Consider the following 14,787-nt stretch of genomic DNA (forward strand, 5'->3'; position numbering starts at 1 on the left):
TTTAAAATAATGACTCTTCCTAGTTTATACATCTATAAATGTGTATGTTTTCCGAAAACTTACCAGGAATTTTCAACATTAAATAATCAGTTTCATAACCATGAAACAAGGAACAGAGATGACTTTCACAGAGACACCCACAAAAGAGCGCTCTACCAAAAAAGTGTGAACTACCAGCCTAAAATAATTTTTAGTGCATTGCCTTCTACAATAAAGAAAATTAAAGTATTTCATAAATTCGAGGTGGATCTTAAACAATTTTTACTAACACCTAGTTTTTATAACATTGAAGAATATCTGAACATGTAAAAGTAATATTATTTACATATACTGATTATAAAATATTTGTATTTATTATCCAATTTTTTCAAACAAATTAAATATAAGAAACTATATTGTAATTGACTACACCCATAGTATGTATATTGTTAGCGGATGAATAAAGAGATTGAATTGAATTGTGTTTGTGGCCCCCCAGTTTATCCTTGTGCAAAATCTATTTACGGATCCAAAATTTGGGTTTCGTCTTCCTTGCATTTAACTCTTTTCACAGCTCTAATGCCATAACCTGCACTATAACATATGATTTCAACTGCTGCGATACTGAAAGCTGTGCAGCTACTGTATGTAGAATTTGTGGCGCCCAGTGTGAACGGTAACTCACGATGCCACTATAGAAAGCCACAAGCGGTGGCGTAACGGTAGATGCTTGTGTGAACACGGCTTTATTGATGACCTACAATCAAATATTCGAGACAGGATACAAAAATGTGGCATGCTACATCGCCAAGAGATCGCCTTTCAATTACTCTTCGATTTTTGCAAACAGCATTTGTTACTTTCACTATAAATCTACTGTGTATATGCTTACACTAACATTAACAAATCGGCGAAAATTTAAAGGCATTTGACTGCTAGTCTGAGCCCCTTCTTGTGAAACAAAAGTAATCGGTAAATTCATTTCTAGGTGCTAGAATGGTACATTTGTTTTGACCCATCTGTCTTTGTGCCTTTCTCCACAGCGCCGACATTTTCGTGCCGGTATTGGACGCAAAAAATGTTTGCAAGTTGAGAAAATTTTCCATCAACTGTGAAACACTTGCAACAAGACCCAAGAAAGTTTCCTGCGACTTGCGCATGCTATTTGTGAAAGTCAATGAAACATGAGGAACTGAGGAAATGAACTTGTCGGGGATGTTTCTAGGTCAAAGAATTTATAGTACTAGGTTTTGCAAGAGGCATGTGGAAGTTGGTCGCACTAAAATGTGGAGGTATATCTTCATACGAAAATCTCTGTCCCCATCTGACATCTGATTTGCTGTCGAGACGGAAACAAGCAATAAAGTTTAGTTTGCGTCTGCTGCAGGTGTGGCGGTGCGAAAGAATGTTGTTGTTCATGTGTTACCACGCGTTGTTTTTATTGGAAACCTGTGTTTGCTGAGTTGCTTGAGGCATCACAGCCATAGCAAATGACATGAGGTAGCTCTGTTCGAGAGTAAAACTTCTGTCTCAATTTACATTGTTGTGAATATGGAGAATGCTAGCCATTTTGACGACTCGCCGGAACTGAAACCGGAGGGGGAAGGTAAATTGTTTAAGATGATACTATCACACGCTTTTTAATATACATTACGTGATACCTACATAGTTGCAGTCGAACATTGTAATCCAAATACAGGTTTGATAGAGCTCTCTCAACGTTAGTTTACCCAATGCAAGCCTCATCATCTCAGCATGACTATCCATTTGTCATTACTTACTGTTTTTAATCCTTTACAATTTTTACCACCTTTTTTCCGCTCCCCCATTATCTCATTGACAGTCGAATGTTTTAAGACATTATTTACATCTTCATATTTTTGTTATAGATTTGTAGGTAAATTTTTGACATTGTTTGCCGAACTGACATGCATATTAGTATAATTTCTCTCGTATTAGATTGTATTTCACTCTGTTTTAGATTACCAGAGTTATTGTTGGTGTGGTGTGACCGCAACCAAAACATTTACAGTACATTTACAAATCTGATATCCGTGCACAGTAGCATTGTTTTTAATTTGACAGATGTACCGTGATTTGCGTGAACAAGGTACCATTGCAATACTACTCAATCAGGTAGTGTGCAGCATTTAAGAAATAGCTAAAATGATCTATTTTTAAAAAGTTGTTATTTAAAGATTCATATATTCCATTAATCATGTCCATGTCTTATATGTTGCCCACGATTTACTACCTGGGTCAGCCTCTCCAAATATAAATATGAGTAATGTGTTACCACTGCGACTGGCGTCTTTCTTTCTTTAATTTTTATTATTGTTGTCTATTTAAATTCAGTACCTAAGTTTTTTAGTGTTTGTGTAAGTACTCGATGGTATCGATCATGCAGTGCATGTACTTTCAGATGCTTGAAATAGAATGAGTGTACTAAAGAAATGGTTATGCTATCTAAGTTGCATTCCACCAGAATTACCTTGAAGGTTGATACTGAAGGTAGTTTTGTACTTTTCATCTGGCTGTTGTTCTGTCCAGGGATGTAAATAGTTAGCCTATACAACTTTTTCTGAATATGCCTCACAATTTTAGTTATTCCTAAATGAAAGATGGGTTAAATGTGGAACATTGATCTTGAAGTATGCTTAAATGATCCTGTTACTGCTGTTAATCTGCTTTTCCAACTCGCAACCATATTATTATCTTACAACCTAACAAAGATCTCTAGCCACACCTCAAATACATATTTCAAAACATCAGCATTTTAGGGTAGGGAGAGGGTGACACTGCCTTACTAAAATCCTGTAGCTGTTTACATCAGTTGATCTTTTCACGGACACTTCCATAAGTCTTTTGTTCGTATAGCTTCTTCTAATGAAAAAAGTGCCTTAGGATCCATTGTAATATTAGTGAAGCTGTTTAGTGTTTTAATTGCTAAATGAACTAAGACACTGAATTATACTTAAGTTTATGTGAAACAGTAATTACTACTGATCTGCTCTCACCTGGTGTGAAAGTATAGGATTTGTAATGAGTAATAATGTTAATGCAGTTGCAGTTTGGAATCTGGGTCAAAGTATCTTGAAAGCTGGTAGAAATCTGACTGACTGCAATATTAATATCAATAATAATATTGCCTCCACATTAAAATTTTCAGGTCGGCCTAATGCTAAAAGTAAAATACTTGACATGGAAAGATAATTATCACCTAGATCTACTTATATCTTTACGAGACTTTGTGAAACAGACAACAGTGTTAAAGATTATCATGTTTAGTCATTAATTTGCCAGACGCAAAAATTCTTAGACACCCTCCCAGTAGATGGGTTGAACCTGCTGCAACAGTATTTCAGTTTTGATGTGTGATATGTAATGTCACACATGTGATGTATATTTGGAAACAGAGGTAGAACAGAATAGTGACAATGTTCATTTTCATTGTATATAATTGTTTTGGAATACAAATTGTGGTGACATTGATCTGTATATAGTTATAGCTAAGTTAAGATAGAAAGTGATGGTTGGCAGCGAATTGGTGAAACCAACAAATGTGATGATGTGGGAATAACTGTGAGCCTTGTTTGTGGTATGGAACTTTACATGTATTGGAATTTTGAGTGCACTGTATGTCCAGGGATGGATTGTGTCAGCAGCTCTGAGCAGTGATATTATCAGTAGTAGTAGTAGTAGTAGTCTCATGCCCATATTATATTTTAATACATGTTGTAAATGCACAAACCGATGTTTTAAATATACGTACAAAAAAGTCCAACTTTCTTTAAATCCAAAAATTAGCAGATTGAATAACTTCCTCAGTTACTATAGCTCCTAAATCAGATTAGCCATTGCAAAGAATTTGTGCTGTTGTGTGCAAAGAAGCACCTATGTCTGATATCAACAACTACCGCCCAATCTCTCTTCTGGGTGCCTTATCCAAAATTCTTGAAAAAGTAGTGTATTGTACAGTAGCTTCATGCCTTCGTAAAAATAAAGTTTTAACAAAATGTCATTTTGGTTTCCAGAAAGGTTTTTCAACCAAAAATGATGTATATTCTTCCACTAATGGAATATTAAATGCTCTGAGTAACTGGAAGTCAGCAGCTGGGATTTATTGTGATCTCTCAAAGGCTTTTGATTGTGGAAATCATGGAATACTTCTAGATAACCTCAAGTACTATGGTATGAATGAGACAGTGCTCAAATGGTTTAAACCATACCTAATTGGAAGAGTGCAGAAAGTTGAAATAAGCAGTTCACATAATATGCAAAAAACTGGTGATTTCTCAAACTGGGGAACAATCAAGAATGAGGTGCCACAAGGTTTGGTCTTAGGTCCTTGGGCTCTCATTAAACTTTGACAAAACACAGTATATACAGTTCCACGCAGTAAATGGAATGACACCATTAATAAATATAGACTTCGATTAGAAACCAGTAGCTAAGGTAGAATATTCAAAATATCTAGGTGTATGCATTGATGAGGGGTTGAACTGAAAAAAAACACACAGAAGATCTGCTGAAACGTTTCAGTTCAGCTACTTATCCTATTAGGGTCATTGCAAATTTTGGCGATACACGCCTCAGTAAATTAGCTTACCACGCCTATTTTCATTCTCTGCTTTCTTATGGCGTTATATTCTGGGGTAACTCATCATTGAGTAAAAGAGTGTTCATTCCACAAAAGCGTGTAATCAGAATAATTGCTAGAGCCCATCCAAGATCATCCTGCAGACACTTATTTAAAGAGCTAGGGATCTTCACTGTAGCCTCACAATATACATATTCAGTTATGAAATTTGTTATTAACAATCGGAACGAATTCAAAAGTAATAGCAGCGTACATGGCTACAACACTAGGAGAAAGGATCATCTTCACTACTCAAGGTTAAATCTAACTTTGGCTCAGAAAGGTGTAAATTACGCTGCCACAAAAGTGTTTGGTCACTTACCTAATAGCATCAGAAGTCTGACAGGTAGCCATATAGCATTTAAAAGGAAATTAAAAGAATTTCTGAATGGCAACTCCTTCTACTCATTAGGTGAATTTTTGGATATAGTAAGTGGGTAATTTCCCCACCCCCACAAAAAATATATTAAGTGTCATGTAATATTTTGTGTAATGTAATATCGTGTATAGACACCTTTTATTAACCCGACACGTGACATCATTACGAAGTGTCGTATTCATGATCTATGGAACAAGTACTAATCTAATCTAATGTAATCTTTCCATAAAGTACAGGGTTTTTCAAAAAGATTCATCAGGTCTCACAGGACTATGTCTTCTACATCAATGGAGATGGAAACTTGGGTTAAATTTTTACTTGTGCATAGGACTTAGTGTGTTTGTTTATTCATTTTTTAACAGAGAACCAATGATTTCACAAGGGTATCTCTGACATACATTATGCAATCTTTGGGTACTTTTTACAATCTTGCTTTGGATCAGAGTTTTCATTTACTTTTTTGAGCAGTGCTACACTCACAATTCTGAGGCAGAGTCCTTGACAAAATCCCACAAAGAGAATCACATACCGTGAGATCAGGTCATATTGGAAGACAGTAGTGGGATGTGACATTTCTACGCCCCTTTTGGCAGATCCATCTTTGAGAGGAGATCATTGTTAGGAAATGCTGTTACATGCAGTTGCCAGTGTGGTGGTTCTCCATCTTCTTGAAATTGGAATTTCACAAATGTATAATGAATGTGCAAGTGAGCAAGGTGCACCTGGTAGATCGTACCGGTAACCATCGAACTTGGCACCTTGAGATTGATGTAAACTTTTTGTTTCATTCTTGTAGAAGATTGTTTTGCGAAATTGGGTGACTCTTTCTGATACAACTGTTACTTTTTTCTCACTGCTCTCTATTCAACTTGCAGCAGAATATTCAACACTTAAATCTGTTGAGTACCTTCCGAAATGTGGCCAGGTGCATGTTCCTCTGTGACATCTTTGGAGTGACCTAAAAGTATTACTTTTTTTGCTAGTATTGCATTTGGTTAGTTTGAATTGGGAGTCCCCACTAAAAATTGTGGTTTTTGGTAACTGACAGATCTGGTCTAGTTTAGGTTGGAAGGTCACAATTTGATTGTGAGTTGCTGAAGCCAACGAATTTAAATTGAAATAAAGGTTGTGGTAACAGTTTGATTTCTAAAACTGTGAAGGAAGGGGAGGGAAAAAAACTGTGTTACATAATAGGATAATCTTGATTAGTTTTATGAATGCTGTGTATGCAGCTTATTAACTGTGCATCGGATACGAATAGTTCACTAGACTAATTCTTCGTCATCAAATTCTAGGAGAAGATGAAGTAAGCAACATTATCTGTGGAATGGTCATTCTTCATCTGGTCATATGGGGAATTAATCATTTTGCATAATACTTACTTGAATATAGCCACCTATTGACTATTTACAGTGCGTACATATGACACTAAACATTTTTCTTTAAATATTTGATTTATTTTAAGAAGTATGTAATTATTTTCAGGTATGTAATCTGCTACATGAAGAGTTTTGCATTTGATGTAGCTCTGACTCGGGAGCCTTTACTGCACACCAGCTCCAAGGCACTATTCGAAATGCCTCTGCTTGGACCATTTACTGTGGTTTCCAATTATCTATTGTGAAAAAGTGAGTCGCACATTTCTTTTGTCCTACCACAGTATGTCCTGACCCAGAACTTTATTGTGGTACCCAGTGCAGGAATAAAAAGCTACCGTGGCTACCCCATATCAATCAGCAAAAAACTAGCTGCAGACAGAAGCTTGAAGCTCTAGATTAGATTAGATAAGATAAGATTTACTTTCATTCCAATTGATCCGTAGTCAGGAGGTCCTCCAGGGTGTAGAACATGTCAGAAAAACAATAATACATGACAAATATTTGCAACTCAAACAAATAAGGTAATGTACCATTCCACAAGTCCCAAGTGGAATGATTCTCATTTTTTTAAATGAACACTATATGAAAGAATCATTTTACAAACACTAATGCACTGAATTTAAAATAAAAAAAAGTTTTTTATTTATTTATAAGGTAATAAAAATGTAATGGAACTACTATAATACTTATTTACAATGAACACATTACTGCACTGAAATTGTGCAGAAGTTACACTACTGGCCATTAAAACTGCTACACCAAGAAGAGAGGCAGATGATAAACGGGTATTCATTGGAGAGATATGCTGTACTAGAACTGACAGGTGAATACATTTTGACGCAATTTGGGTGCATAGATCCTGAGAAATCAGTACCCAGAACAACCAATTCTGGCCGTAATAACGGCCTTGATACGCCTGGGCATTGAGTCAGACAGAGCTTGGATGGCATATACAGGTATAGCTGCCATGCTGCTTCAACACGATACCACAGTTCATCAAGAGTAGTGACTGGCGTATTGTGACGAGCCAGTTGCTCGGCCATCATTGACCAGACGTTTTCAGTTGGTGAGAGATCTGGAGAATGTGCTGGCCAGGGCAGCAATCGAACATTTTCTGTATCCAGAAAGGCCCGTACAGGACGTGCAACATGCGGTCGTACATTATCCTGCTGAAATGTAGGGTTTCGCAGGGATCGAATGAGGGGTAGAGCCACGGGTCGTAACACCTCTGAAATGTAACGTCCACTGTTCAAAGTGCAGTCAATGCGAACAAGAGGCGACCAAGACGTGTAACCAATGGCACCCCATACCATCACGCCGGGTGATACGCCAGTATGGCGATGACGGATACACGCTTCCAATGTGCGTTCACTGCGATGTCGCCAAACACGGATGCGACCATCATGATGATGTAAACAGAACCTGGATTCATTCAAGAAACTGACATTTTGCCATTCGTGCACTCAGGTTCATGGTTGAGTACACCATCGCAGGCGGTCCTGTCTGTGATGCAGCGTCAAGGGTAACCACAGCCATGGTCTCCAAGCTGCTGCAAACATCGTCAAACTGTTCATGCAGTTGGTTGTTGTCTTGCAAACATTCCCATTTGTTGCCTCAGGGATCAAGACGTGGCTGCACTATCCGTTACAGCCATGCGGATAAGATGCCTGTCATCTCGACTGCTAGTGATATGAGGCCGTTGGGATTCAGCACGGCGCTCCGTATTACCCTTCTGAACCCACTGATTCCATATTCTGCTAACAGTCATTGGATCTCGACCAACGCGAGCAGCAATATCGTGATATGATAAACCGCAAACGCGATAGGCTACAATCTGCCCTTTATCAAAGTTGGAAACGTGATGGTACGCATTTCTCCTCCTTACACGAGGCATCACAACAACATTTCACTAGGCAACACCAGTCAACTGCTGTTTGTGTATGAGAAATCTGTGGGAAACTTTCCTCATGTCAGCACGTTGTAGGTGTTGCCACCGGCGCCACCCTTGTGTGAAGGCTCTGAAAAGCTAATCATTTGCAAATCACAGCATCTTCTTCCTGTCGGTTAAATTTCGCTTCTGCAGCACGTCATCTTCATGGTGTAGCAATTTTAATGGCCAGTAGTGTATATTGTACTTGTATAGACACACACACACACACACACACACACCCACACACACACACACACACACACACACACACACACACACACACATATTCACACATTCTACTGAGAAATTCATCAATGGAGTAGAAGGAGTTGACTACCAATAAATCCTTTAGGATTCTCTTAAACTGAATTTCATTAGTTGTTAAGCTTTTTACGGCTGCTGGCAAGTTATTGAAAAGTGTGTTCCTGAATAATGCACACTTTTTTGTACAAGAGCAAGAGACTTTAAATCCTTGTGAAGATTATTCTTATTCCTAGTATTGATTCCATGAATTGAGCTGTTGGTTTGAAAAGGTGATATATTTTTAATGACAAATTTCACTAAGGAATAAATGTATTGGGAAGCAGTAGTTAGTATCCCTAGTTCCCTAAACAGGCTTCTGCAAGATGTTCTTGAGTTTACACTACATATAACTCTTACTGTACGTTTTTGATTCCGGAAAACTTTAGCTTGGCTTGTTGAATTATCCCAAAAAATAATCCCATATGACATTATGGAATGAAAGTAAGCAGAGTATGCCAGCTTTTTCATTTTTATATCCCCTATGTCTGACACAATTCGCATTGCAAATAGAGATTTCTTAAGATGCTTCAGCAGTTCTGTGGTGTGCTCCTCCCAGTTCAATTTATCATCAGGCTGTAATCCCAAGAATTTAACACTGTCCTCTTCTTCTATCTGCTTGTAATTGTATATTAGGCATATACTCGTGGGACACACCTTACAAGTTCTGAACTGCATGTAGTGTGTTTTTTCAAAGTTTAGTGACAAAGAAATGGCTAGGAACCAGTGATTAATGTCCACAAATATTTTATTAGCCAATCTCTCTAAGACTACAATTCATTTACTATTTATTGCAGTGTTTGTATCATCGGCAAACAAAAAAACACCCTTTGTTTCCTGCCGGAGATAGATACAAGATTTGAACCATTTTGCAGCATTTCCTGTTACACCACAATATTCTAATTTACTTAAAAGGATATTGTGATTTACAAAGTCAAATGCTTTTGACAGATCACAAAATATACCAGTTGCCTGCAATTTTTTGTCTAATGAATTGAGTACATTTTCATTATAAGTGTGGATAGCCTTCTCAATATCAGAACCCTTTAGAAATCCGAGGTGTGACTTTGACAGTATGTCATTTGAGATAAGATGGTTATAAAGCCGACTTTACATTACTTTTTCTAAAATTTTTGAGAATGCTGGCAAAATGAAATTGGATGGAAATTTGATGCTATTTCTTTATCTACCCTCTTAAACAGAGGCTTAACTTCAGCATATTTTGACCATTCAGGAAATATTCCACTGATAAAAGACTGGTTACACAGATAGCTTAATATGTTACTCAACTCAGAATCACATTCTTTAATTAACTTTGTTGATATTTTATCATACCCACTAGATGTTTTTGATTTTAAAGATTTTATGATTGACAGTATTTCTGCTGGGGTAGTGACGATCAAATTCATTTTATGAGAGTTACTTGAAATGTCTGGTCCAAGGTATTTCATAGCAGCATCTACAGAACCTGACAACCTCATCTTTTCAGTAACAGTTATAAAATGTTTGTTAAAAAGTTATGCAACACTACACACATCTGTCACCAATGTATCATATACTCTTAATGCTATTTGCCCCTCTTCATGTCTGGTTCTACTGGTCTCCTCCTTCACTATATCCCAAAAAAATGGTTCAAATGGCTCTGAGCACTATGCGACTTAACTGCTGAGGTCATCAGTCTCCTAGAACTTAGAACTACTTAAACCTAACTAACCTAAGGATATCACACACATCTGTGTCCGAGGCAGGATTCGAACTTGCGACCGTAGCGGTCGCGCGTTTCCAGACTAGCATCTAGAACCGTCGGCCACACCGGCCGGCTCACTATATCCCATATTGTCTTTATTTTGTTATCAGATATGACTATCTTTTCCTGGTAATATATTTGCTTTGATGTCCGTATTACAGTCTTTAATATTTTGCAGTATTTTTTGTAATGTGCTATAGCATCAGCATCAGAACTGTTTCGGATTGAGAGATACAGTGTTTGTTGTGTCTTATAAGATACCCCTATTCCTTGAGTAATTCATGGCTTGTTTGTAGACTTAGCTCTAACCTTGGTTAGTTTTGGGGGGGAAAACAGTGTTCACCTAAGGTAAGCACTTTATTAGCAAAAGTGTTATATTTTTCATTCATGCCATGAGCACTGTAAACATCAGTCCAGTGAATGTCTCTGAGGAGTGTCCTAAAATAATCAATTTTTGGCTTATTGATTACCCTCTTGAGCTCAGATTTAACAGACTTTATATCCTGTTCAGCATTAACATTTAACAGAAGGAACTGCATATCATGGTCTGAGAGGCCATTGACTATTGGTTTTGTAATATAATGTTGTTCATTGGACTTTTTTATAAAGATATTATCAATGGCTGTGAGCAGTTGGCTACCCTAGCGGGGAACTTTACAGTGGGAATTAAGTTGAATGCTAGAGCTACTAACTCAAATAAGTTCTTATTGGGAGAGTCTTTAAGGAAATCTACATTGAAATTACCAGCAACCACTATTTCTTTGTTTTTTGTTGTTAAATGGGCCAATACAGATCCAAGGTGGTTTATGAACAGATTAAAGTTACCTGCAGGTGCTCGATATACACTTTATATTATGAAGGATTTTTGTTAAATTCTACTTCTTTTGCAGATGCTTCCATATGCTGTTCTAGGCAAAATTTATGAATGTTCCTGATGAATGTGGCAACTCCTCCTTTCTCCATTTCTGCACTACAAAAGTGAGATGCTAATGCAAACCCTGTAACACTTAAAAGTTCTATACCAGTGGTCACATGATGTTCAGAAATGCAGATTATGTCACCTGGGTTTGAGGACTATTTCATCTCTGCAGATAATTAATTCATTATTTTTATTTCTCAGCCCTCGAATATTTTGATGCACTGAAGATAGCTGATATTTCACATTGACTAAGTTAAAATTGAGTAGAGTTGAAATATCTGCTGACTGTTGAAAATTCTTAACCTATAGCTGTTTATGCTGATGTAATAAGCAAGAATTATGTTTTTTGGTTTCTTTCTCAAACTGAAGGTTTGTCTCAGCCCTAACCTCTCTTAAAATTTGGTTTCTTTCTGTCCTCTCTACTGTAAAAAAGGGTCTTTTCTGAACCCTATCACCACTGGTATTTTATCACTCCTGACAGTGCTTCCCCCCCTTTAACTTCCTGCTATTTTCCCAGCCAATTTACCCTTCCCTTTCCTGTTGAGGTGAAGGCCGTATGTAGTATAATCTCACTTGTTGAGAGAATCAACAGGAACCACACCAATGTGTGACCCTGCACCCGACATAAGCAGCTGTTCCAACTCCAAATTAACTCTCTTGACAGAAGAGTTCAAATGAGGTCAGTCATGGTGCCCAACAACAGATACAAACTCAACACTAGTATGATGCTGATGCAATCTTTGCCAGGTCACACTCTATACTGTACCCAGGATCTCTGTCAGTACTATTACCTGCACCACCCACTATAACCACGGTGTCTTCCTTAGTGAAATCTTTGCAAAGTGATCCTAAATCCTCTGTCATGTGCTCCAGACCAGCACTAGGTTTAAAAAAATTGGTAACCTGGTATTCTGATCCTAGTTCATCCTGCAAAAGTTGGCCAACACCTCTTCCATGGGAACTACCTTACAACAACGCTTTCTTTCTCTTTACTGATTTCCCTACATTCTTAATTTTCAATTTGCTGCTGAAAGTTTGTTGTGCCCTGTCTACACCTGCAACTGCTTGAGGCACACCAGCTTCTAACTGAAGCAACAGGTCAAATATTTTTTTCCACATTTACCACTAAGCTGTCAGACAAAGTTCTAGGCCTGATCCTCCTGTTGCCTGATGCCACTTCCCACATCTCTTTACCCTTCTCCCTCCTTAACCTGTCAAGATCTCCCCTGACCTTGTCCAACTCAGCCTGAAGGGCGGCAATTTTCCCCTCCTGTTCTAGTATCTTCCTATCTCTATTACAAATCCTACAAAACCACTGATGAGTCTCATTTACTTCCCCTATTCCCATGCCACTACAGTCACCCACATGTAAAAAAACCTACAGCACCCATCACACCAAAGCCCCAACCTAACAATTCTACGGCAGGTCAAGCACTTTTCACTCATGATAAACGTAATAGTTTGTTAAGAATAAGTCAGTTAAATTACAGATAAACACGAAAATATGGTTCCGCAAATTTGGCCTATACGCAGCTGTGTGTAAACAAAAAGAACAGTGCAAAGTTTCTGAAACAACAACTTAAATTTCACTCTACTTTCTGGAAATGTGAATTAAATAGTGAAGAGGTACACTATAGTTAAATTGCTGGAGAGAGTAAAGAACAACTAAATGAAATTCTATAGATTTGCTGCGGCAAAACGTAAACAGAGAATACGACTGTACAATCTTTTCGCGTTTTCTGCTGTATTACATAAAGAAAAATGAAACCTTTAATGGTATGCTTGAAAGGCACACTAATACACCTATTTACCACATAATCAGTACTAAATTATATGTTTTTACAATCTAAAAGGACTTACCTTTACGAGAACACCAAAACTCGCGCTAGTCGCCTGGCTGCAGGCCTGCCAGTGCTGCTTTTTTTGAACCTGCAGTCTTCCCTTCCCTGGCTACACCATGGGAGGAGAACAAGCTTGTGTTGAAAAACCTTCCCCGTTACCTGGTCTTTGCAAGAATGGACTGGGGAACATTCACTGCCACAAATCCTTTATTTTCGTGGAAGATATGAAAGGCAAGTTTGGCGAAGTAAGAGTCTCTCAGTAAGATATGCTCAGGTTCCCTGTTGATGAAAACTACTTCTGCTGCCCGTCTGCAGCTTTTCATGCTTATCATCATCTTGGCGATGTCCCAGTGCCCGTTACACTTCACCAATCTTTGAATGTGGTCCAGAGAGTCATTTTTTGTAGGGACCTCATTCTTCAAAGTGATTGACTCTGGGCCAGTCTGGAACGACAGGGTGTTCATTTTATTTGGCGTGTGCAGAAAGGCCATTAGGACAACCACACTGATAACTGCGTCTTTATTCTGACCGCCCCCCACCTCAGAAGCACCCCCCCCCCTCCTCGCCAACCATTGGGGACACCAGTAGTCCCCACTTCTAAGCCGGAGAAGCGTAAGTCGTCTTCTGCTTCTCTTGCTAGGAAGGGATCCCTTGGCTCACTCCCTTCCCAGTTTCCTACCAGTGGCAAATCAGACACCTGCCAGGGGCTGAAGAAACCCCAGGTAGCTGGTCGTAGGGCTTCGCGGTCCTCTTCAGTTCCGGAGACTGAATCAAAGAAGCCCTCCCAGCAAGGGCAACCAAAGGAACAGTGTGGGAAATCGATTTCGAAGACCCCCTAAGACCAAAGAAATTGTGGTGGCACCCACTCCACCACTACCTACAAGCTCTGCGCCTGAGGATGCGGTGGAGATTCGGGCGTCCGCTGAGGACCTAGACCTCGCCAGTCCCTTAGACATGATGGATGTCGCTCCCATCGGTACTCAGTTGGTGGCAGCTGGTGACCCAGCGGCGTAATCTGCCTCTTCGGTCCCTTCACGCCTTTCTCGACCATGGACAATGTCATCCTCCAGTGGAACTGAGCGGTTTTTTCCACCATCTTGCTGAGCTCCGACAACTTCTCAGCCTTCACCCTTTCCTCTGCATTGCTCTTCAGGAAACTTGGTTTCTGGCGACGCAAATCTCCGCCCTCCATGGCTATCGGGGTTATTATAAGAACTGGGCAGCTTATGAGAGGGTATCTGGTGCCGTCTGCATCTACGTCCTTCACTCTCTTTACAGCGAGTCTGTCCCTCTACAAACACCCTTATAGGCTGTCGCTGTTCGGGTGTGAACACCTCAGGCTGTTACAGTCTGCAGTCTCTATCTTCCACCGGATGGTGATGTCCCGCAGCATGTCCTGGCTGTGCTGATAACGCAATTGCCACCACCTTTTCTGTTACTGGTCGACTTCAATGCCCATAACCCTCTGTGGGGTGAATCAGTGGCAACAGGCAGAGGCAACATCATTGAGCAAGTATTGGCACAGCTTGACCTTTCTCTTTTAAATACTGTTGCCTCCACACATTTCGCTTTTAAGTACTGTTGCCTCCACACATTTCAGTGTGGTGCATTGCAAGTACTCAGCTATTGACCTTTCGATCTACAGCCCTAGCCTATTACCATCATTCCAATGGA

General features: G+C 39.1%; 1 protein-coding gene across 3 annotated transcripts in view; it reads left to right on the forward strand.

Annotated features, from left to right (window-relative positions):
• The first annotated feature begins 1,298 nt into the window (after window positions 1–1,298).
• The window catches only part of LOC124781406 (rab GTPase-binding effector protein 1), a 200,779-nt gene continuing 187,290 nt past the window's right edge, over window positions 1,299–14,787 (forward strand). For all 3 annotated transcript variants that reach the window (XM_047253858.1, XM_047253860.1, XM_047253859.1), the window contains exon 1: window positions 1,299–1,585. In XM_047253858.1, coding sequence (XP_047109814.1) covers window positions 1,531–1,585 — 55 coding nt within the window. In that variant the 5' untranslated portion in view covers window positions 1,299–1,530. The remainder of the gene's footprint in view (window positions 1,586–14,787) is intronic.

The sequence above is a fragment of the Schistocerca piceifrons genome, chromosome 1, assembly GCF_021461385.2.
Source record: "Schistocerca piceifrons isolate TAMUIC-IGC-003096 chromosome 1, iqSchPice1.1, whole genome shotgun sequence".
Taxonomy (NCBI): Eukaryota; Metazoa; Arthropoda; class Insecta; order Orthoptera; family Acrididae; genus Schistocerca; species Schistocerca piceifrons.